Source organism: Pavona decussata, unplaced genomic scaffold (genome assembly GCF_977016875.1).
Source record: "Pavona decussata unplaced genomic scaffold, jaPavDecu1.1 SCAFFOLD_21, whole genome shotgun sequence".
In the NCBI taxonomy this organism is placed as follows: Eukaryota; Metazoa; Cnidaria; class Anthozoa; order Scleractinia; family Agariciidae; genus Pavona; species Pavona decussata.
The window spans coordinates 6,560,836-6,581,995 of NW_028145444.1; the positions used below are offsets into that span (position 1 = coordinate 6,560,836).

The 21,160-nt window shown below is 38.2% G+C and overlaps 2 protein-coding genes across 5 annotated transcripts in view; one reads left to right on the plus strand and one right to left on the minus strand.

The window, feature by feature from the left end:
- The window catches only part of LOC146486500 (integrin beta-PS-like), a 51,319-nt gene that overhangs the window by 21,536 nt on the left and 8,623 nt on the right, over positions 1 to 21,160 (minus strand). For 3 of the 4 annotated variants that reach the window (XM_085101261.1, XM_085101247.1, XM_085101240.1), the window contains exons 3-14: positions 17,308 to 17,377; positions 16,419 to 16,513; positions 15,542 to 15,652; positions 13,962 to 14,025; positions 13,163 to 13,288; positions 12,443 to 12,539; positions 12,066 to 12,159; positions 10,917 to 11,006; positions 9,841 to 9,927; positions 7,877 to 7,951; positions 6,790 to 6,885; positions 6,139 to 6,237 (exon numbers count right to left, since the gene is read on the minus strand). In XM_085101261.1, coding sequence (XP_084957387.1) covers positions 6,139 to 6,237; positions 6,790 to 6,885; positions 7,877 to 7,951; positions 9,841 to 9,927; positions 10,917 to 11,006; positions 12,066 to 12,159; positions 12,443 to 12,539; positions 13,163 to 13,288; positions 13,962 to 14,025; positions 15,542 to 15,652; positions 16,419 to 16,513; positions 17,308 to 17,368 — 1,095 coding nt within the window. In that variant the 5' untranslated portion in view covers positions 17,369 to 17,377. Of the gene's footprint in view, positions 1 to 6,138; positions 6,238 to 6,789; positions 6,886 to 7,876; positions 7,952 to 9,840; positions 9,928 to 10,916; positions 11,007 to 12,065; positions 12,160 to 12,442; positions 12,540 to 13,162; positions 13,289 to 13,961; positions 14,026 to 15,541; positions 15,653 to 16,418; positions 16,514 to 17,307; positions 17,378 to 19,649; positions 19,809 to 21,160 lie in introns of those variants that run through there. The other variant, XM_085101254.1, reaches the window with a different exon arrangement.
- LOC146486504 (galanin receptor 2a-like) lies at positions 3,080 to 4,509 on the plus strand. Its single transcript, XM_085101284.1, has one exon. It carries the CDS (start codon positions 3,121 to 3,123, stop codon positions 4,264 to 4,266), a length of 1,146 nt encoding a protein of 381 aa, XP_084957410.1. The 5' UTR covers positions 3,080 to 3,120; the 3' UTR covers positions 4,267 to 4,509.

A 21,160-nucleotide genomic window follows, 5' to 3' on the forward strand; every position in this document is an offset into this window, starting at 1 on the left:
CCGGCTTTACCTGCTCCGGCAAAACTTACTTGGAAATCAGCCATGATTAAACCTAAATTTGTGAATTGTAAATGAGGATAACCTCTTCATCACAGTACCACAAAAACATTTACCACAAGTGATTTCGCAATTATAGTTATTTTGTACAGCAAAACATACAAGGAAATGAGGAATATGAAGCTTCAAAGTTTTTCGTCAAGAGACTGGGAAACTACTTACTTTTAACAACCGCAATTTAGAAACAAGTATAATGAGTCGAATTTCCTTTTAATTTTTTAGAAACGCTATAAATAAGAACACGTGATTTTAAGGACAAGTCAGGGAAAACACCTTTCCAAGCGTCAAAGCCCCTACGTTAAAGAAAAGCCAGAATATGGGGCGAAATCGAGATTTAATAAAGATTCATGATAAAATATTAAAGCAAATTTGTCTTTTAACCGTATCAAGATTTTTGGCATAGATTAGGTATATACTGACAAAAAGGCTGCGCTTCCTGGAGAACTAACCGAAATGGGTCCATTAGTAAGTAAGTAAGTGAACTTTATTTAGACAGGGTGGCCCAATCAGCTACGGGGCTGTTATCCTGAGGGGCCCTGTATACACCTTAAATAATTATTATTATGGTATGAGAAAAAAAATTACAATACATATGACTCTAACACTTTTGGGTTGAAATATTGCAGGGTAGAAAAAATTTATAAAAACATTTGCACACTAAGAAAAAAAATCTATGCAAAATCGTGTTTCATCATTAGTCGCTTAAAAGCCTCCAAGGACGCTGCCCGTTTGTATGTTTCAGGTAACAAATCAAGTAAAGTCGCTCCGGAGTATCTAAAAGTTCTCTTCCCGAGGCTAAGTTTGGGTCTTGAAGGATGAATGTCTTTAATGTCGATTTAAACGCTTTCATTTTGATCAAAAAAAGAACGTTTCCTTCCAATTCTCAGAGATCCAAAACAAAGTACCTCTTTCAGCCAGTCAAGGACTGCGTTTCTCAAGGACTTTTTTAGTATAATTACAAGGTGTTATTCCTATTATTTTTTAGATATCACCTGCTGTCCAAATTTATCATTGTAAGGAACGCAGTTGGTTGCTAGTCGCTAAAGTGCAACATCCAGCCGCTCTGAACAGCTTTGATCTCATCTCTGGTGAGTTTTGCCTTTTCTGAATCGATGTACTTTATTTTTATTACATGTTAGCTAAACAAGGTTATATAACATCACTATAAGTGAAGCTATCTTCAGACAAAAAAGGATTGTTCGTATAGCATTTACCGGATTTCGTGTTCTCAAAAATTTGTTCAGTAACATCTGTACTTAGTACTGTTAACTTCCCTAATTTCTGCACTTTATCATGTTTTTAATTAAGGTTCGAGGTTTTTTAATAAGCTGTCATTTTGCCTTAGTTATGATGAAAATACATATTATTTATTTTTCCCTTTAAACTTAAACTGGAAACACAATTTTAACCCTTTATTTAAAACATGGACTGTAAGGAATGCTAGTACTTGTACAGTACTTTTTGAACGTATGAGAGTATCAGTGCAACTCAAATGACTCGCGTCAACGGGGGTTGGGAAACGAACTATTCCTAAATAACTACAAAATATACTTTTTTTCTGGAAATTTAATAATTTGATATTGAAGAAAACAATTAATACGAAGAAAACAAGATTAATTTTACTTTCTGTGGTCAATGGACAAAAATTTCCAATAAAGTTTTATTCGAGCAAAATAAAGTTTAGTGTTAAATCTAAAATGTCGACTTCTGGAGAAATCAAGCTTTAAAAGTTAAATTAATACAGCTCTTTTCAGGAAAATGGAAAATAAAATTCAAAGGAAAAACTCACAAAAGTGTCATAATCTAAATGACCGACCACTCTAAGAACATTTTTGTGGCAATCCGGCTTTATCTGCTCCGGTAAAACTTACCCAGAAATCGGCCATGATCCTAGATCCTAGGCATAATAACGAAATAAAGAGTGTCAGCGAATTTAGAAATTCAAATATATTTTAGCATGGCGACCACTTGAGCAACATGTCTGTATAATGTTGTTCCAACTTTGAGCTCGGATACACTAGTTTGTTGATGGATGTCTTGTGAATAACATTGTGCAGCTACTTTGTTCTTGGGACAACGTTGGCAATACGCGATTGTTCAATCGAGCAGGTCTCTTTCATTTAGGATTTTTTTTTTTTTTTTCATAATTTGAAAAAATCGCTGAATTTTTTTTTGTCAGAAACTACATTAATGAAGCTGTCCATCGATATATAGTTTGGCAAAGTTTTTCATAACTGTCGCGCGTACGAACTTTTTTTACTGAAGGACACTCGGGAAAGTAGGAAGAATTTAATTTTGCACTGACATTAAATATGAGTGACTTTCAAAGGCACAACTCATGAAACAGAATTCTGCTGAGTCCAACATGATCTGATTAAAAATTTGCCTGGTATATTAAATTCAAACAAAACAATTAAACTTTCAAGCTTTTGCCTCGCTGGATTCTAGCTTATAATAATCCCGGATAAGGCGACCATTGTGGCTAATTTCTTAAGACTGGCTAGTTTGAATAAACCTTCAAAATGTTGACAAGCGAGAAAATAAGCTCCTCGGAAATGAAAAATCCTTTAAGGACGGTGCCTACTAAAAGCGAAGTATTTTTGCGCAGTTTATCACTATGCGGGAAAAGCAGATCTTAGCAGCCGCTATTGAAATCCTAAAAGAAAATTGGGGGTAACCACGCATTTTTTAGAGATAACTAAGCAACAATTATTCCAAAAAGCAGCAAAATACAAAGCAATGTATGGCGCTTTTTTCCAAATTGAAGCTTTATTATCTCTGAAAAATGCATGGTTACCCCTAATTTTCTTTTTGGATACCAAAATCACTTGCTAAGATCTCCTTTCTCTGCATAGTTTTAAAGCGCGCAAAAATATCCCTCAATTAGTAGGCACCACCCATAGGAAACCCAAGTATTTCGAGATGCGCAGAACGTATGCGCAGTGACAATAGTAGGCACCGTCCTTAAGTAAAACTAACAGCTAAACAGGGAAAACCCACATGAACATTAATCAAAAGTACTTAGTTTTGTGATTTTTTCTTTCTTTCTAGTTGAATTTCAGCATGGATCAAAACAAAACATCATGGTTATCTTCCAATTTATCGGGAAACAATTTATCGCATTTAAAGAACTACGGAGAAGCAACGAACTCCATCTACATCTTTACGCCAGCTGGTGACACCAGGAAACATGTCCTCTGCTTCATCCTGTCAATTCTTGGAGTGCTTGGATTCCTGGGAAATTGTGCCATCTTTTACTTCCTTGGGAAAAAGCCCAAGAGAAATCGAATCAAATCGAATCATTTCGTGAGGAATCTCAACTTATATATCAGAAGTTTGTCGTTATCAGACGTCCTGTCTAGTGCAGTGTCGATACCTCTTTTGTGCATTCAAATATTGTATGATGTATTCCAAAGTGGTTGGCCGTGCAAGATAATACGATATCTACAGTTCATATTTACTGTTATCACCATTAACACTTTAGTTGTGATCAGCCTTGAGAAGTATTTAACAACTCGCAAGGTCCTGCGCACTGTCGGAACAACGAAGATGCGCAAAATGATTATAGGTGCGTGGGTGTTTGGATTTCTCTTCATGTTGCTGGCTTCGGCGCCATACGATGGGATAAGAGTAGATCTTAACGAAACTCATTTCACCGTCATCTGCAAAAACGACGAGCAGTTCTATCATCCTTTTAAAATAACGCTCATAATTCTACCATTGCAGTACGTTCTTCCCTGCGTATTTGTAGTTTATGTCAACATATGTTTGATAAAAACTGTGTGGGACAGTGGAAGACGAAAAGTCGTCAATGTAACGAAAAATGCTTTTCAGGCTCAATTGCGAGCAAAAAAGATCAAAGGAATAACTCTTATCATACTCCTTACGTTCGCTTTTGTTGTTCCTTTCTCTTTCTTTTTAGGGAATGTAGCATACATGCAGATAGCTAGGCCACAACTTGATTTTTCTACCGCTTACATGGCTCGTTATGGCACTGGTGTTGTTGTATTTTTAAGCCCTTTAATGAACTTTGTAATTTACGTTGTTCAGATGAAAGACTTCCGCGAGTTTCTGAAGAAAGGATTGTGGAGAAACTCGCTTACCTCACGTAGTAGCCATGGAAACAACAGACATTTGTCTTCCCACAGGAAAACAGAACGGGGTGACAATGTCGTAGGCATTAAGGAAATTTCAATTCATCAAATTTAGCCTTGTAGAAAGAGTTTAGAGACCATTACCGTTAACAACGACTAAACCATTTCAGCCCTTTCTCCGTTATACTTATACTATTTTTCTCAAATGTATTATATGGCGATGTGGAGATGAATAAAGTAGAACAACGACTAACTCCACGTCTTGGACTTGTTTACTTAGATATGTGGAGAAATCCGCCAATAACCGAGCGAAAATGGCAAAAAATGGACCAAAGGGTTTTGACGAAACGTCAAAACATAAAATGATTGACCAATGCTCAATGTTTTTAAGGCTCTTTAAATCAGCCGGAACAATTCTATATTACCACTTTTCTTCTTTTCACTAAAATATTTGAAATGAATTCATGTTGGACACGAAATAAAATTCATTATTGAAAAATTAAACGAGGCGTACTTGTAATTTATAAGGTGAAGTTTGATTATAATTCTTCCAAGTTACATCAGTGCCAAGGGATAACATTCCCTCCCTCCCAACTCTATTGGCTTAATCTGGCTACATTTATTTCTACTTACTAACTCTGTGCCCATCAAACAGCCACATTCAGTCCTTTAATTCCGGTGTCAACTAACGCATGCGCTTGCTATCGCCAAATTGCTTACTAAAAGATGGGTGAGTGCATGTGATTTTCAACTGAGATCGGCCACTGGAAATGTCACATGATAATTTAATCCAGCGGGTGATATTTGAAACTTCTAATATAATAGTATTTATCAATGGGACAGCACCAAGAGCTTGACAACTCAATTGGTAAAAGGTTTGCACCGGTAAGTAAGGTCATACTATCGAATACAAGACGTCAAGCCTTGCCGTCAGGTTCCTTTTCGCAACTGCTTAAGTTACTGATCTTATTGCAATTGTGATGGCGGGTAAGATGGTCATGACGATGGTATAATACCGGTATAATGCCGTTGGCCATACTGGCGATGATGCCGATGGCAATGGCAATGATATTGGTGACGATGATGGTGATATTCTTGGATGGCTTTGGCGATAGTGATGGTGATGGTGTCACCACGGTCACCACCATGGTGATGGTGGTGGCCATGGTGATGGTGATGACGATGGACATGTTGGTGATGATGGTGATTGGAATGACGACGGTAATTGCTATGGCGATGGTGATGGTCACGGGAAAAAATGAACAATGAACAAGGTGATAACGATGGTGAGGATGATGGTGATTGCGATAGCATTTTATCATGTGATATAATGAGCTGAATTATACAGTCTTTTTGATTGGTGCTCACTTATGATCTATAGGAGGACAGACGCATAGATGACGTCACCATTAAAAACTTTTGTTTGCTAATTTATTATGTAAAAGAAATAGATTCCATGTTGCCCTACGTCTGTTCAGTAATAGATCACAGAGAACGTCAAATTGCGGTAAGAACATCAGTGACACACTCGGCGCCACGTTTTTGTTCTTACCACATTTTGACGTCATCTGTGATGTATTACTGAACAGACGCACGGCAACATGGAATTTATTTGTTAAAGTGATAATGATGGTGGTGATGTTGTTTACAATTGCGTTGTTGAGGAGGAGAATGGTGATGGTTACGATTACGACGATGGTCATGGCAATAGGAATGGCGATTGCTGTGGTGATGGTGATGACGATTGCGCAGCAAGGGTGAAAGCAACGATGATCGTCATGGCCGTGGCATTTCCTGTGATGATGGCGATCAGATGATGATAGTGATAATGTCATTGACGACGATTATGATCAGCATGATAATGGTGTTTTCGTGTTTTGCCGGAGAGAAAAAATATTGCTTCTTACCAAGTGTTATACCCCATATCTTATCCTACTCTCTAAAAATTAACACAGGAAATTAAAAATACGAATACTAAATTACCCACCCTATAGGCTTCTCCAATGACTTGCACAATGTTTGCGGAATCCTTCTTCAACTCGCCTGTTTTTGCATAAGTCTCGTTACCAAGAAATCTCGCTAGCTCCTAATTTGAAAAAAAATGAGCATTTAAAATTGTGTTTATTAAGAAATAAATAATTTATCTATGACGGAAGAAAGAGAGCCCAAATTTTACATCGATTTCCTATAGTTTTGAAGTCTGAGGCAAATTCCATGCAGTTTTTAAGTTTAAATTTGTCGTTAATCTGGACCTAGTCTGAATCAAAATTAGATCGGGCGCTCAACCATGTTGACTTGGTTGCTTAATTTAGCTTAGTTCCTTCTTCTCCGCTGGGAATGCTTAACAGGGACGAAAATTTGGCTTGATTGAGTAACAACTTTTTCAGTCTACTGTTGGGATAAATATTGAAGTTTCAAGTAGCAAAAATTCTTTTAATGGCAAAGAACTGTTTGAATGGTTGAACAATGCCGTTCAATGTTTATTAATTTTGTCAGTCGAAACCAGTTGAGATAGTCTTCCACTGGGACCATCCAACCAAATCAACCAAACAAGATATTAATTTTTACAGTGTGAACAACTTACATAAAATGGGATTTTGAGCCTACGATCTAGTTACCCTAATATTACAAAACCAACCTCGAATGTTGGTTTTTGTTTCGATGTGACAGCAAAGATTGGAACCACATGAGACTCAAGCAAAACCTCGCGAACAAGTCCAGGAGACGGATAATCCTAAAACAGAAAGAGCGTGACTCTGTTAAAGAAGAATCCATCAAGTATAACTAGAGAATGTTACGAGTATTCTGACACTGGTTTCAGCGTTTATAACCTACATTATTTCCTTGTTTGTCTGCTTGTTTGTTGTGGTTGTTGTTCTCTTGTCTTCTTTTGCCGCCTCGCTCATGCTCACGTACAATGCGTACTTCAACCCTGTTCGTAGCTCATTCCTTAATGGTAACTAGTCCCTACCTTGCTCATACCTAACTTGTTACTCGTTCTCGTCTATAACTTACTACTTTGTTCAACACTTGTTCATTTAATTCTTTATTTCTATTTGTTCCTTTCTTTGGAGGACGTTTGTTAGTCGCTCGAAGATCAAACACACTCCACGCTGTTTGACCAAGTATTAGTCATAAGTTCGTTCACCTCTTTGGATATACTTCGTTCTGTCCTCCAGTCTTGCTGTATTCAATGTGTTCCTAGCTTGTTTCTTGTCCGCATATCAGTAGTAACTAGCTCTTGCCTCGTTCATAACTCACTGCTATGTATTTTTTTTCTTCGCTCTATCTTGTATACCACTCTCGGGGCAGGGTAGAGAACGTTCATCCTTCTTGCTTCCTCGCGCTCTTGTCGGTACTTTGCTCGCCCTTATCCGACAACGCCTGGCGTTGCAGGCTATCGTCACTCCATAATGGCGATGAAAGACTATAACTAAAAGGCTTGTGACACTTCTATTTTAATCTTCTTTATTGTTTACTAGTTCTTCTCATTATTTATTGTTTTTTCATCAGAGTTTAAACCGAAAATTATTTGATCAAGTGTCATGCTACACCCAAGGAATAGAATAGCAATCTTGACTCACTCGTTCCTATTTCGTCAATTCCTTGCTGGTGCCTAGCTTACATTACTCCTTTTAATACGCTTCTCCAGTGATGTCCCTCGCTCATTTTTATCCGTTAACAGATAGTTTTCACTAATGCATTCATTAAATGCCATCTCTTACCATAAGTGTTGATGCAGTGTATTCGTGAGCCTCCAAGTGACAAAGGCCATCATTAGGGATTACAACTCCGCCAAGCTGTAAAACGCAGCAGATATTAACCGTTTAATTATAAGCTACTGGAAAGCGTTAGTACTTTCAACCTGCCTCTAAAAGCGCTTGTTTCTGTACTATGAAATATAGACACGCGGTACTACCTCTGGCCATGGAATCTAAGAGAATGCCTGCTGGTCCGATACAGGATACCATAGTAGTTTATAGGTTCTCTAAGCCCCTGATTTAATAATAATAATAATAATAATAATAATAATAATAATAATAATAATAATAATAATAACAATAATAATAATAATAATAAACATATTTATGCAGGATGACCATTTCAGTTATAAAAACTGCTATCAACATGGGTCCTATTTTTAACAAAATATCATCCAAATTCTTGCGTGAGGAGAAGGATTTTGGACTTTGGACAAAAACTACTGTCTTCTCAAGTATCAACAGCAGCATTTTGAAAAGCCAAAAGACATATTTGCGTGGATGGAAACCTAACTGTAAAAGTCCAGTTTTCCTCAAGATTACTAATAACACTGCACTGACTCTGAGACACTGCAAAAGTGTCAGATGACCAGCATGGAAATGGATGCAGTTAAAAAAAAACTGGAACGGCATTTCGAAAGTTGTTGCTTAGTGAATCACCTCTTAGTGTTCAAAGGTCATTTCTGTACATGACCAAAGGTGCTTGGAGTCATTCTTAACCAAAGTATTGTTTTGATCAATAATGTGGCATAACAACTGAACGCCAAACTATCAGAACTATTAACCTCCTGGTCAGACACAATGTATCCTTGGCCCATGTACACTCTCTTTTGTTATAAGAACCTTTTTCATATTAAACCTTGGGGCTTAGTTTGACCAGTATTTTAAGAACATACTTCGAACATACCCCAAGCTGAGAGTCAATTTTTAACTTTTTTATTTTGCACATTCGTTTTTTCAAAATAAGCAGTCACTGTATGAACACGAGTAAAATAAAATGTAAAAGTTTGGGCTGTACAGTCCAGCTAACCCAAATGCCGAGAGAGTTGGCTGGCACGATATTTTGTACGCATGCACAGCACAAGGGTATACGTAAGCCCCGCAAGCAGGGAGCATGTAATGCTAATAATAATAGTTTGACAGGAAAGCTCCCTCACCAACAGGTGTTTATAACTAATGTAATTACTAATTCAATAGTTCAATAACTCAAACAATTCACATTTCTTCCCCTCGATAGTAGAAACGCTCTTCGGGATGCTTTCCAGCCAACATGGGAAAAATGTTACCAGGAAGTTTAATAAAACCCTTTTATTCATGCGATGTTGTATTTACTCTCGTAAGCTACCTTCTCAAGCAATAACTCTTGAAGGTTTCAAAGATGATATCACTCTCAAATATCAAATAGAAACCTATTACACTTAACTTAAGAATATCTTTAGGCCGTTTTCAGACTCAAAATTTAATTGCTGTTTGCTGGAAAATATTCAAAATAGCAAGGCTTTTTTTTCCTGGAAAACTCGGACGGAAATTTTGCCAGCCCCCATTTACTGTACTTCTATGTGATCGAAAGTTTAACTTTGTTCAAACGTTAATTCCCAAGTTTCCAACAAACAAAGAGAAGAACAGAAGGTCCATGAACCCACCAAAGAAAGAGAGAAAAATAAACAAAAATGCAAAATACACACAACTTCATAGGAAATGTTTAACGAAAAAACTCGCATGCCTGAACAAAAGTATTCAAAATCGACCTCCATTTCTCCACTAAAGGGTTAGTATTTGGACTACAAGAACGGTGAGGTTACCAAGTATGGATGCCACCTGATGTCACAACGCTCAAAAAGTGTACTTTTGGTCATACAAGTTTTGACGTTTGGTGCAATGTTAGAATAATAAAGGTTAAAATGAAGAGTGGATAGATGAGCTCTTACCAGTCCATCGCCTGCGCAGTGATATGCCGCGTCAGTTGTTAGCACTACGACTCTTCTGGCGTCTTCTTTGCTTTGCCAACCAATCTCCTACAAAGGGAATTATTCAATCGATCAATCAATCAATCAATCTCTTTATTTGTACTCAATCTTGCTCAAAAATAAAATTACAACAAAGAAAATATTAAAAATAATAAATAGAGTACTGTCTGCCTGGAAGCTGTAGAGAAGCTGCAGAGAATCGGCTGTAGCCTTTTTCTTAGTTCTAGATCTAGATCTCTTTAAACAATTTTCTGGCTAATGTGTAGCAGTCTCATTGACAGTGGCGAATTAAACAATGCGCGACTACCAAGGGCACCGCTTGCGCTTTCTAACGAGACTTTTATCCATACGTGATCAAGGCTCCTTAATCCGTCCGTTCTTACTATTGCCAGTACAAATAACAACCTTTTGTTTACTGTATTTAAGAGGTGTTTGTCTTGGGCCGGACTTGAAGAAACGGTAGATCTTTAAGGAACCGGCTTTTACGAAATTTCCGTAAAGTTGAAGTCACATGTCCACTCCTTAAATGAATCGACATACAAAGAGTGTAACACGAGTGTCAAAACTGTGTTCCTCGAATTCGACACTGATTTGAATTTCTTGAAATAAACGCACTGATCGAAGTCAAGCGCTCTTCCCAAGGCGTCATTTATTTCTCACACCCCGCCCACATCCCGCACACCCCATACCCCCTTCCCAGCAGCCTTCATTTTACTCTCATCACCTCCTTGGCGCCCTTAAGAAGAAGATGCTGACATTGAGTATGCATATCTATCGCATACCGGGACCTGTAACAAAACTGTTGGGTAACTTCATACGGTCAACGACTCAATCAATCCGCCATCTTGGATTTCACCACAGGTAAGATCCTTATCTTATTTAAAAAACAAATATATTTCAGTTATTCTAGCTTTTGTTGTTTGTTCTCTCAAGCTCGTCACCTCCGCCGTTGGGATCAGTCTGCCGTTAATATTTTGTATTTAAGATCCTTAGGACGAGGTTATGACTCAATAAAAAACGTTGACGATTGTATTTACCTTTTCACAGGCGGCCACTTGAACGAGAGCGTCCAGTCCTCCCTCGGGATTATCCACGTTTCCAGACGATTTTAGTCTCTCGATAGCTTCCTAAAATAAAATAATAAATAATGATATCCAGTTATCTTACAATCGACCGTTCGAGACATTTCTGTGCAAGCTTTAGAGGAAATAATCTATTGTTCATTGATAGCAAGCACAGAAAAAAAAAGGTATATAACCACGTCGGGATTACCTGAGTTTCAAAGTGACATGAAGGCATGGAGTAACGTTGACATTTAAATTCGCATTTTTTATTTGGGAGAGGGGGGTGGGTAATATTATTTTGCCAACGCAGTATTTCCTGTAGGTGGCAAGACATGTAATGCCAGGCACGCTTTTGGTCCTAAAAGACTAATATCGCTTGGTTTTGCATAAAACTCTCTCTTGGATTTAATTCTTACGGAATTTTTGGATATGCAAAATTTAATGTCCGTTTCTTCACGGTTAATTCAAGTCGCTTACAAAATGTTTTGCTGCCCCAGTAGCTAAACGAGGAAACATTGTTTCGGAAAATAAAGGGTCCCGCATGTGCATAATAATAAACTGACTTCAGAAGAGGTCTGGGGAAGAATTTTTGCATATTCTCGTCCCCAGGACAACCGTGCATCGATTTGACTGCAAGCCACTTCCTTTTTGTCCCTATTCATGTCAGGTCTTCACGAGCGACATCCCACAAACAGGCTCTGTCTTCATACAAGGTAATGAGTAACTCTGACGTCCCTCCAATTTCTTTCCTTCTTTCCCTTCCCTTTTCTATGACCTGTTTGTGGCTTTTCTACTCTTCGCCGTCAGCCATTGTTGTACGCTAGTCAAGATTGCTTTCATGGTGGCTAAACTGGGAAACATATGTTTCAGAAGCAAAATTTGTGTCCGGGAAGATGTTTTTGACCTAAGGAAAAAACATTCTCTTGTTTCCGAGCAGCAAAATTTGTTTCCGCAAAAAATGTTCCCTACGCGGCTAAACTGGTAAACATTTGCCTCCTCAACAATGTTTCCTACGTTAGCCAGGCCTTAAGTAAAGAAATTATAACAATAAATTTCCAAATTATGTCGTTTTTGTACAAACTTCCTAGCTTAATCTACACTGGCCGCTGGGCATGCGCATACCTGAAAATAGGAAGCATTCTTGTTTAGTGACAGAACATTTCGGTAACCAAACGTTGGAATGGAATTTTTATTGTTCGGATCAGGAACACCAAGCCTGAAAGGAGACAAACAAGAAGGAATCAGCAACAAGACAGTCGCCCTGCTGCGTAAAGAATTAAAGTAGTACCTCTTACTAAAGGAGGACCCACTAGAAAATGGAAAGAAAGCCTGCTCGTTCTTTCCTCAAACACACTGAACGACGTTAAGCGTTGACCAAAACATCGAAGGCCCCACGATACGCAAATCTAACACCGTTAAAAGAACTGCGTGTCTTCAAATGATACTAAACGTTTGAACAGTTTATTCTTTGCTTCAAAGTACCATGCGTAAAGACGCACCTTTCTGGCTGAGTGTCTATATATGGAGCAAGAGGCTTGTCAACGAACACACCAAGTCCAAGACGAAACCGAGATGTCAAGCTTGATATGTCATCAGCTAAGAGAGAAAAAAAAGGAATATTCAGGAAATATCAACGCGATGAACTGCAAATTACAGCACATTGAACGAGAGGAGAGGTCAGTCAATTAGCACCAAAATTGTCTTAGACAAACAGAGATAGATATTTAATGAAATTGATGGCAAGTTAATCACAAAAAAGCGAGTGAGGAATTAAACCAGAGACAAATGGTTGACACGTCCCTGGACTCTACTTTCATGAAGAGGGGGAAAGGGGTGGGGCCGCACTGAACCTTCTAAAAAGGTCCAGAAAACTAGACCAGTAATACAATAGCCTCTTCCTGATAGCCTCTAAACTGAAAGCCTGTTCATAGTGGGGTTGGCGAACGGCTAAAATGTTAGGCCTACTATCCGAGAGTCTGGAACAGACCAGTGATACAACGATAAATTGAGAAAAAAAACCAGACAGAAGAGAAACTATGAACCCCATTTTTCTCGCTCCCCCTCCCCCACTCAATGTATCCTGATTAGGGCCCCCTCGGTAGTTTAGGCACTCTCTCCAGGTTGCGTTCGCCGTTACAAACGAAGATGGCGGAAGCAGTCGATGGAATCCCACGGAAAAATAGGGGACTGCGAACGGTCTACTAAACGCGTGATTTTACCTAACAGGTGTCCCAGAGACTTGATAGATTCTGTTTCGATGGATCTTGACACATCTGTGAGATAATACAGATCCACTGGGAAGTCCTTAGGTGTGTGAACGTTCACTGTTATGGTAGTTTGATGTCCTGTAGAGTGAAAAAACGATATGTTATGTGTCGCGGTTTTGTATTGTGTAGAGTGACCAAAGCGTTCTTCGAACTTTCCTATTCCCGCTTCTCGATGTAAATTTTCTCCTGTGTCAGAGAGGTTTGCAAAACCAAACCCAAAGTGTTAAACTAGCTTAGCCAATCACAACAGACATAAACAGCGCAACGAATCAATCAAAACTGGAAGCAAATACGTTTCTCTTTTTAGAATCCTATTTCTTTTTTAAAAATCTAGGCATGCAGAAAAAACTATTTAAACTTAATTAATTACCAGTCTTCTTTATTCCGCCCTATATTTTTAAATCACTGTAGTTCTTCTGCACGCCAAGCCTTTTCTGGATCCTCTGAGTAACTCACTGTCAGTGGTAACAACTGATTTCAAAGGTGTTCATGAGGTCATTGCGTTACGTTACTGAGCCAGATTTTCTCATTGAAGGTAACAAAAATACCGGTACCGACCTGCCCTCAGCATTAATATTCTGTCGTCTGCACGTACAGTGGAACCAACTCATCAAGACGAGAATGGAGTAAGACAAAGACAAAGAAGATTTTGTCTTGTCTAAGTAGGTAACGCTATAATTATTTTCAAGTCGCTATCAACCTCCTGTCGAAGCCAAACCTTAAAAAGAGCACCGTATGTATTGAGGTATACCTGGTCGCAGCTGAAGAGTAAGGTTTTGTGGAGAAACATTAATATCACCGTCTGGCTTTTTATTCTGCAAATAGAGAAGTTACAAATTACCAACCTCATAATTACCAAGAGAGTTATGCTTCACGATTATCGCCAATTATATCGTCAAATTATCAGTTCCACGACAATTTATAATTAATTAGTCGTACGAAAGCTTTCTGTTTTCCAAGGGTAATGGAAATTCCACCCGGGCCACGGCCATACCACTTGCTTGTGTTTGTTTTAAGTATAAGCTTTAGATTCTTCACCGAGTATCTCCAGCGAAAATTATTGAGAATTAGGCACATATAATATTTTCGCCTGTCAGCTGGTGAAGACCGCAATACGCGACGGAAACGAAGTCGAAAATTTTACTTTCAACTAACGTAACCACTGAGTTTTTTGCAATGTTATCATTCCCGGCTTGGTACATCACTACCACATTTTACTTCGAAGATCCAAGGAAAGTATCGTTTAGTGGAAGCGCTACCGAAGAATTGACAAAGACATGAACACTGTCATTAGATTGCCATTGTCATTAGATTGTTTCCATATTTTAGATCACGCCTCTACCATTTTCCAACTCAAGATAAAAGAGGCGTTTCATATTCAAAGAGAAGAACCTTCCTTGAATCAACAATTACACCATGTAAATCTAATATTATCCTTATAATTCTCACATCGTCACGTTTCATGTTCATTTATTTTTGTTGTCACCGTTTACCATAATTAGCACTGTCGTCTACTTATATTATAAATTCAACTTCCAACGCTTTGTACATTAACCAACTAAAGATGACAGAAGTCTCTGTCGAAACATGTTTTGTAAACTCAGAGGTTTTGTCGTTTTCTTTAAACTTTTGACATGAATTCTATAATAACCAAATTAAGCGGTACTGAACACTATTCATCTGCAGGACTTTTGGGGGTTCCTGCAAGAGGTGGTGGGGTGGAAGCGACAGTAATTTGCAACCCTCCTTCGAATTCCATAACTATGACTATAAAACATAGAGACTGTGCAGCACGTCAAGAACTGTGTCCATTAACGTTCTCAGAATTAATTGATGACGTCACATGATACGGGAAAAACGTCATGATTTAATCTCAAGTGAAAACAGGCCTGTAAAGATGTGGTTATCATGGCGACATGAAATCCCGTGAACGATGAAATTTCACAGGAAATTGTTAGGAAAATTTCAGACTTAAGGTGGATTTTTCTTTGGTATTAAAAAAAGTTATGACTTTTTTCAGGTAGCGTGGGCGCTTCTTCCCCCTCCTCTCCCCTCTCCTACCCGCCAAAGCCGGAGAGGTTCAGTCAATGATCCTCTCACCACTTCTGGGGGAGACTAAAGACTATAAGTAAAAATAATAATAATAATAATAATAATAATAATAATAATAATAATAATAATAATAGCTTTATTGGTACATCCAATCAAAATGGGTTTTCACATACCAATTACAATAAAATCTAATATAAACATTTAAAAGTGATAAAACATTACCATATTATTTAAAAACTTAAAATACGCATAATTACACCTATTAAGTCAGTAGCTTACCGAATGAATGGTAAATCCTGAATCTGGATTGGAAATCTTTTCGCACTTATTCAGTAGATGATTCGTATGCAGATCACATCTTCTTCTCGGTTGATCAAAAATATGATAATCCTATATGTGTGTAAGAAAAACTTACAATAAATGAATCATAAATAATTCTACTTTATTTACCTTTTGCAAACAATTCTCAAACTCAATAATAATTCATTAGAGAAAACAAAGGAAATCACTACCGTGAAGGTGGTTTGGAAAAGTGATCTCATAACATTTGACGAACTTTTGCTTTGAATTTCCCCCCAAGAATTATTGATGGTTTGAGAAGCTATAACAAACACTCTTCCTCCTGTTTGATAAATTACTTGAAAAATACTTGAAAGATTTAAATTACAAGGTAAGAAAATTGGTTTCCTTTAAGACATGGGAGAAATTCAGAGATAGAACATGTAGACGGCAGTACATACGACAGCTGAAAGAATGGTATGAAGTAGCCTCCAACGCAGACGTACTTAGGGGTTCGTCACGTTCGTGGGGGAGGAAACGCGTGACGAACCCCTAAAGACGTCTGCGTTGGAGGCTAGGCAAGGGGGAGGCTAGGTATGAAGCCGCAAAGGTGGAGACGACTGGAAACTAGTTATGGGTCCCTTTCTGCCCCCATGGGACACGAGAGAAGTACGATGTAACGAGGTAAGTAATCACAACATAAGGTGCAACTGAGTCGAACATGCACTGAACGTAACATGCTTACAAATTCGTTCAGACAGAGTAGGGCCAGTTTGTTATTCACAAGCGTACATGGCAGATCGGCTAGCTCGACGGATGTTTAATTTCGATGAAGGGGAGAATTTGAAATGAAACTTTAAAAAAATAAAGAACTTACCAAGTCCTCGCACCAGCTGCATTCTGGGTTGCCAGCGATGCACTCTGCGCATGTCTGGTATTTTCTGCATTCGGAGGCCGTTGAATTTGAAGACTCTTTAAGTGCCAAAATAGAACTTATTCAACAACGTGAAATTTGAATTAGGCAAGGGAGAAGAAAAAATTTAAGTGTTAGCCTAAATCGGAAAAAAGCTTTTCACCAATAGCAGTGATGATAAATCATGTATTCACAACTCTGTATATAGAGCGGTTTTCAATTGAGTGCCGAAAGAAAATCGCGTTTGCTTTGGCGTCGTTTAATACGCCCTGTGATTGGTTGGAAACATTTACGCCACTTTCTCAACCAATGAGAAGCAAGACAAAAAGCAATCATGACTTGCTCGCGCGAGTTTTCCCCGCGCTTAGTACCGGTTCAATGTATTTGCTTCGAGTTCTGATTGAGTTTTATGGTACTTCTGAAACCACTGTGCCGCATATAATATTCTCACAACTTCTGTGCATTATTGCGCTAAAGGCTTCGAAATTTTCCTGCATGCTGGTATTTTAAGAAGGTCTGGATTAGCCCTCGTACAAATGCAAATCTAAAGTAATTATTCCGACCAATCACAACAAAGGCAAACAGCGTAAGAAGTCAATCACAACTCGAAGCAGATTGGTGTAACCGGCGTCAAGCGCGAGAAATGCATGCGACCAAGACACTATTGGTTTTGCTTTTGCTTCCTATTGGTTGAGAAAATGGCGCGAACGTTGCCAACCCTCACCAATCATAAAGCACAGACTCGTATAGAAAAACAAAGCAAAAGCAAAATTACTATTGATACTCTGCTGTACAAAATTGGCAATCATTATCGGCTAACGAAGCCCTGGAATAAAGTATTCTCTATACTCACCGCCAAGCGCTGAGACCAATAAAAGTAACAAAGTGGACGTTCTTAGATATGGCATTTTCATGACGGCAACCTGCAATGAAATATAAAAATTACATTTTGCGCGTAGGCCAAGTTATGTTTTACTCCCGTAAAGTCCTCGGCATGCCTTGATAAAAAAATGTTGCCTTATTCGTCAATTGTGTTGACGAAAATGCAGAATATCAAGAATGGATAAGCAGGCCCTTAGCCAAATTATAAAACTTTCAAGGTGAAAAATTTGACTTAACTTGGCACCGAGAGTTGGTTTTGCACGTTTTCGGTAACGATAAATACATTCCCACTACCTCAGCTGTCCCTACTCCAAAACGGGTCACTTTTTTTTACGATGGGTGACTACCATCCCAGCAACAAGGAAGCTTAAGGATTGCGAACAATGTTAAATATGTCACCGTCAGAGAGTTGGGTAATAGTTTAAAGCCTGTGTTTTGGCAAAAATTCGACAAATTGTGAATATTTATTCGTACCACATCAGAATTATACAGTAAGTATATTTAGCACGGCAGAGAAATTTCAGAGGGAAAGACATACCGTAGATCTCGGAATTCACTCGGAGTTTTATGGGCCTTCATCTTGACGAGGGCCAATAGATAATTCCAAGCGCCTTTACCACTTAACTGTTGAACTCAGCAGGCCTTGAGAGCTCAGCTTAGCTTATAATGTTGCATTTAATCTGATCTAATCTAGTCCAGCGTTCTGTGTAGCCGGTAAGTCGTGTTCGACGGCGAAAGTATCTCGTGATCACAAATAAGGCATGCAGCTCGTGGCTGTTTACAAGATAACCTTCTACTCGCACAACTGATAAGAAGCTAAGAAAAATTCCCTCTTGTTTCGATACGTGGCTTCCACTATTTTTGTGTAAACAAACATTTAAGAGAGCCAATGACGCACAATATAGAATACCCTCCGTTTACCCACGCACACACGAAACAGGTCTATCTAACTTGGAGTTTAGGAAACAATGGTTTGTGGTTATTTTCTATCGTTTCAATATTGTTGATCATCTTTTGAATCTTTTAGGCTTTACATCATTTAGCAACAGCATGTCACAAGACTAAAAACTCTTTAACGGCGCAATACCGGCCAGCTCCACTGGATGTAAGTATATTGGGCCGTGGCACCCACGGCATGTTGCAACAAAACGCAACAGTATCAGCTATCAGGATTGTTTTTACACAGATCAAAGTATGGCAATATAGCTTCAAAATTTTACCTATACCTTGTTTGTAGTGACTTATCAGTATTAAATTTGATTTGTCAGCAAGATGCATATAAAGCAGTTCGGTCTGATGTATTTTGTGTAGTAATTCCGAAGGGTGGGGAAGCGTTTACACACTGTTACTCTATAAATAACCATGGTGTCCATCGTCACCTTTTATGAGGATGGGTACGTCATATTAGCGGTCTTTTGTTGTTCAGTCATAAGCTCATTGCAACCGCGGTCACTGTTACTCCAATTCCCTCCCACCCTCATGCATGTTTTACATAGCCGGTGACAATAAACTCCTTGTGTCCAAAACTTGGTTAAATGTGTGGTTAACTAATGATGTAAACAATTACTGATATCTAGGTCATTTTAAATTTATTTTGGGAAATCAAGTTTTAGAAAAAGGTGATAATGTGTGTATTACAGATTCAAGTCAAAATTTTGTCGGAAAACTTGGCTTTGGATAGTTATCAGTAAGGTTATCAATTTTGTAAGATTATCCTTCATTTATTATGTTGCCAATCTTGTCAACCAATTTTGTTGCCAATCTTGTGAACCAATGCTTGGCCTTGAAGCTTCCGTTACAGAACAGAAGGGTACTTGTAATGGGAAGTCGGAGCTGACAATTGTGACTTTACTTTAGCGAAGCCTTGATAGTTCATTTAAGTTTAATAAGTACTGTACTGTGAGTAAGTGAATTGTAAACTCAACTTTAAGTTATTAGAATACAATGCCTCCTAAGTCCTAAAACCTTCATTTTTTATGACTGGTTGCTATCGAGAAAACTTCCAACAGAGAGAACAGTGTACCGGTCATGATCAATATTAAAACAAATAACATTAATTGGCCGAGAAAACATATTAGTAACAACGGTGCTGAGGTAATTCTCGACTGAGTTTGAAAACTACAGTCCTAGTCAAGTTTAGTTGTCCCTCTCCTGTTCCCCTCTCCCCTCTCAATGTTGTTTTTCGGAATTTTTCTAACCAATCTTGTTAACCAACATTGAGAGGGCAGAGTAGCGAGATCTGTCGAAAGGTAACAGAACACGGAACCTTACTTACAAGACACAGCTGACAGTTACGCTTAAATAAAAATTTACCTTTTTCCAATGGAAATTGTTATGAAAAACGAGTACACGGAGAACGTTTGCAATCCATCTCGGATGCCAGGATAGTTATGCCACTTTGCCCTCGTTCTGTCAGCCAGCGAGCAGAAATTTTGGGCTGCCCTAGATACAGTTACAAGTGCACGAGACAGATAAAGCAATATTGGTTCACGGCTTGCAGATAGATAGCGTAATCCTATACATAAAATCGTTCGCCTTCACCTTCTCGCCCACAGACATGCAAGAGGGTCTGGATGGGGTTAAGTGACAACTGACAAATGGCCAAAATTTTAACTGACAACTGACATTTCACACGGTTTTCCTGACAACTGATAAAAGGCTTGGTGGGCCTTGCTATTCTTCAAACCAGTTCTAAAGAACCTTTTTCGGCCTTTTTTGGCTAATAATTTATGTGTTTTCATACAGAATCCTTATAGTCCAGTCATTTTATGAAGAAAATTCGGTCAACCTGCCACTAATTGCAACAGAAGGTATTCCAACGGTTTTAGATTCAGAAATGTATCCTTAATAACATACCAAAAGTCCCAAAAAATCCCATTTGGGGAAGTTACCAAAAAACGGGATTAATTATGAAGCTCTGAGAACCCTTTTACGACGGCATGGGAACGAGGCTGACTTATGCATTTTTTATAACGCGCGCTGTAAAGATCTTAAACTTTATAAAATGCAATGAAATTTCGTGTTTAAATGTTCAATTTAATGTATTCCTAATACTTTAAGTAACAGAAGATATTGTTTTGGTGAAGAAAAGAAAAGCTGTATTAGCGAAACGCTTAATATATTGGTGAAACTTTTAATTTTGCTTTTTTGGGTAGAGTGTTGTTTTGTTTTGTTTTTGTTTTCAAGTTTACACTTGCCGAATTGATTTCGTTTATGTTAAAAAAAATTAATTTAATTTAAATATGTTGAACATTATTGTGGGAAAATAAAACGTTGCGGGTTCACTAGAAGCCGGTCTTCAGGTCTTGCAGGAGCTGGCGCCTTCGCGGTTACACATGTACATTTGTGAGTGTTTGTGCTCGCCTTGCACGTTTGTAACATTTACGTCGAGAAAAATGGCTAGAAGACGTGATTCTGCAATATTCAGTTCTGGTAAGACACACTCAAGAGTACCTACAATATTCTTTAGTTCTTATGACAGTAAATTGAATTAAGTGCACTTTTCGATCAATCCTTCTTCACACTAAACATGTGCCTTCGGAAAGAGTCGACCTGTATGAATAAATAAAACATGCACAAACACCGAGATCATTACAAAGGATACAGACGCGTAAAGCCGATTAATTGCGATTCTTTAGAAAAAGACATTGTACACTTGCGGAATATTTTTAATCAGATTTCTGGTGTTTATGCGGCGGAAAAACATGCAAGAACACATCACGTGTCCAGTGTACGAGATTCTGATGTCAAATATTCTTACAAAGCATTTTCGTAAAAACAAAGTAATTTGATAAACATTTCTCAATTAAAAACTTTAGATATCA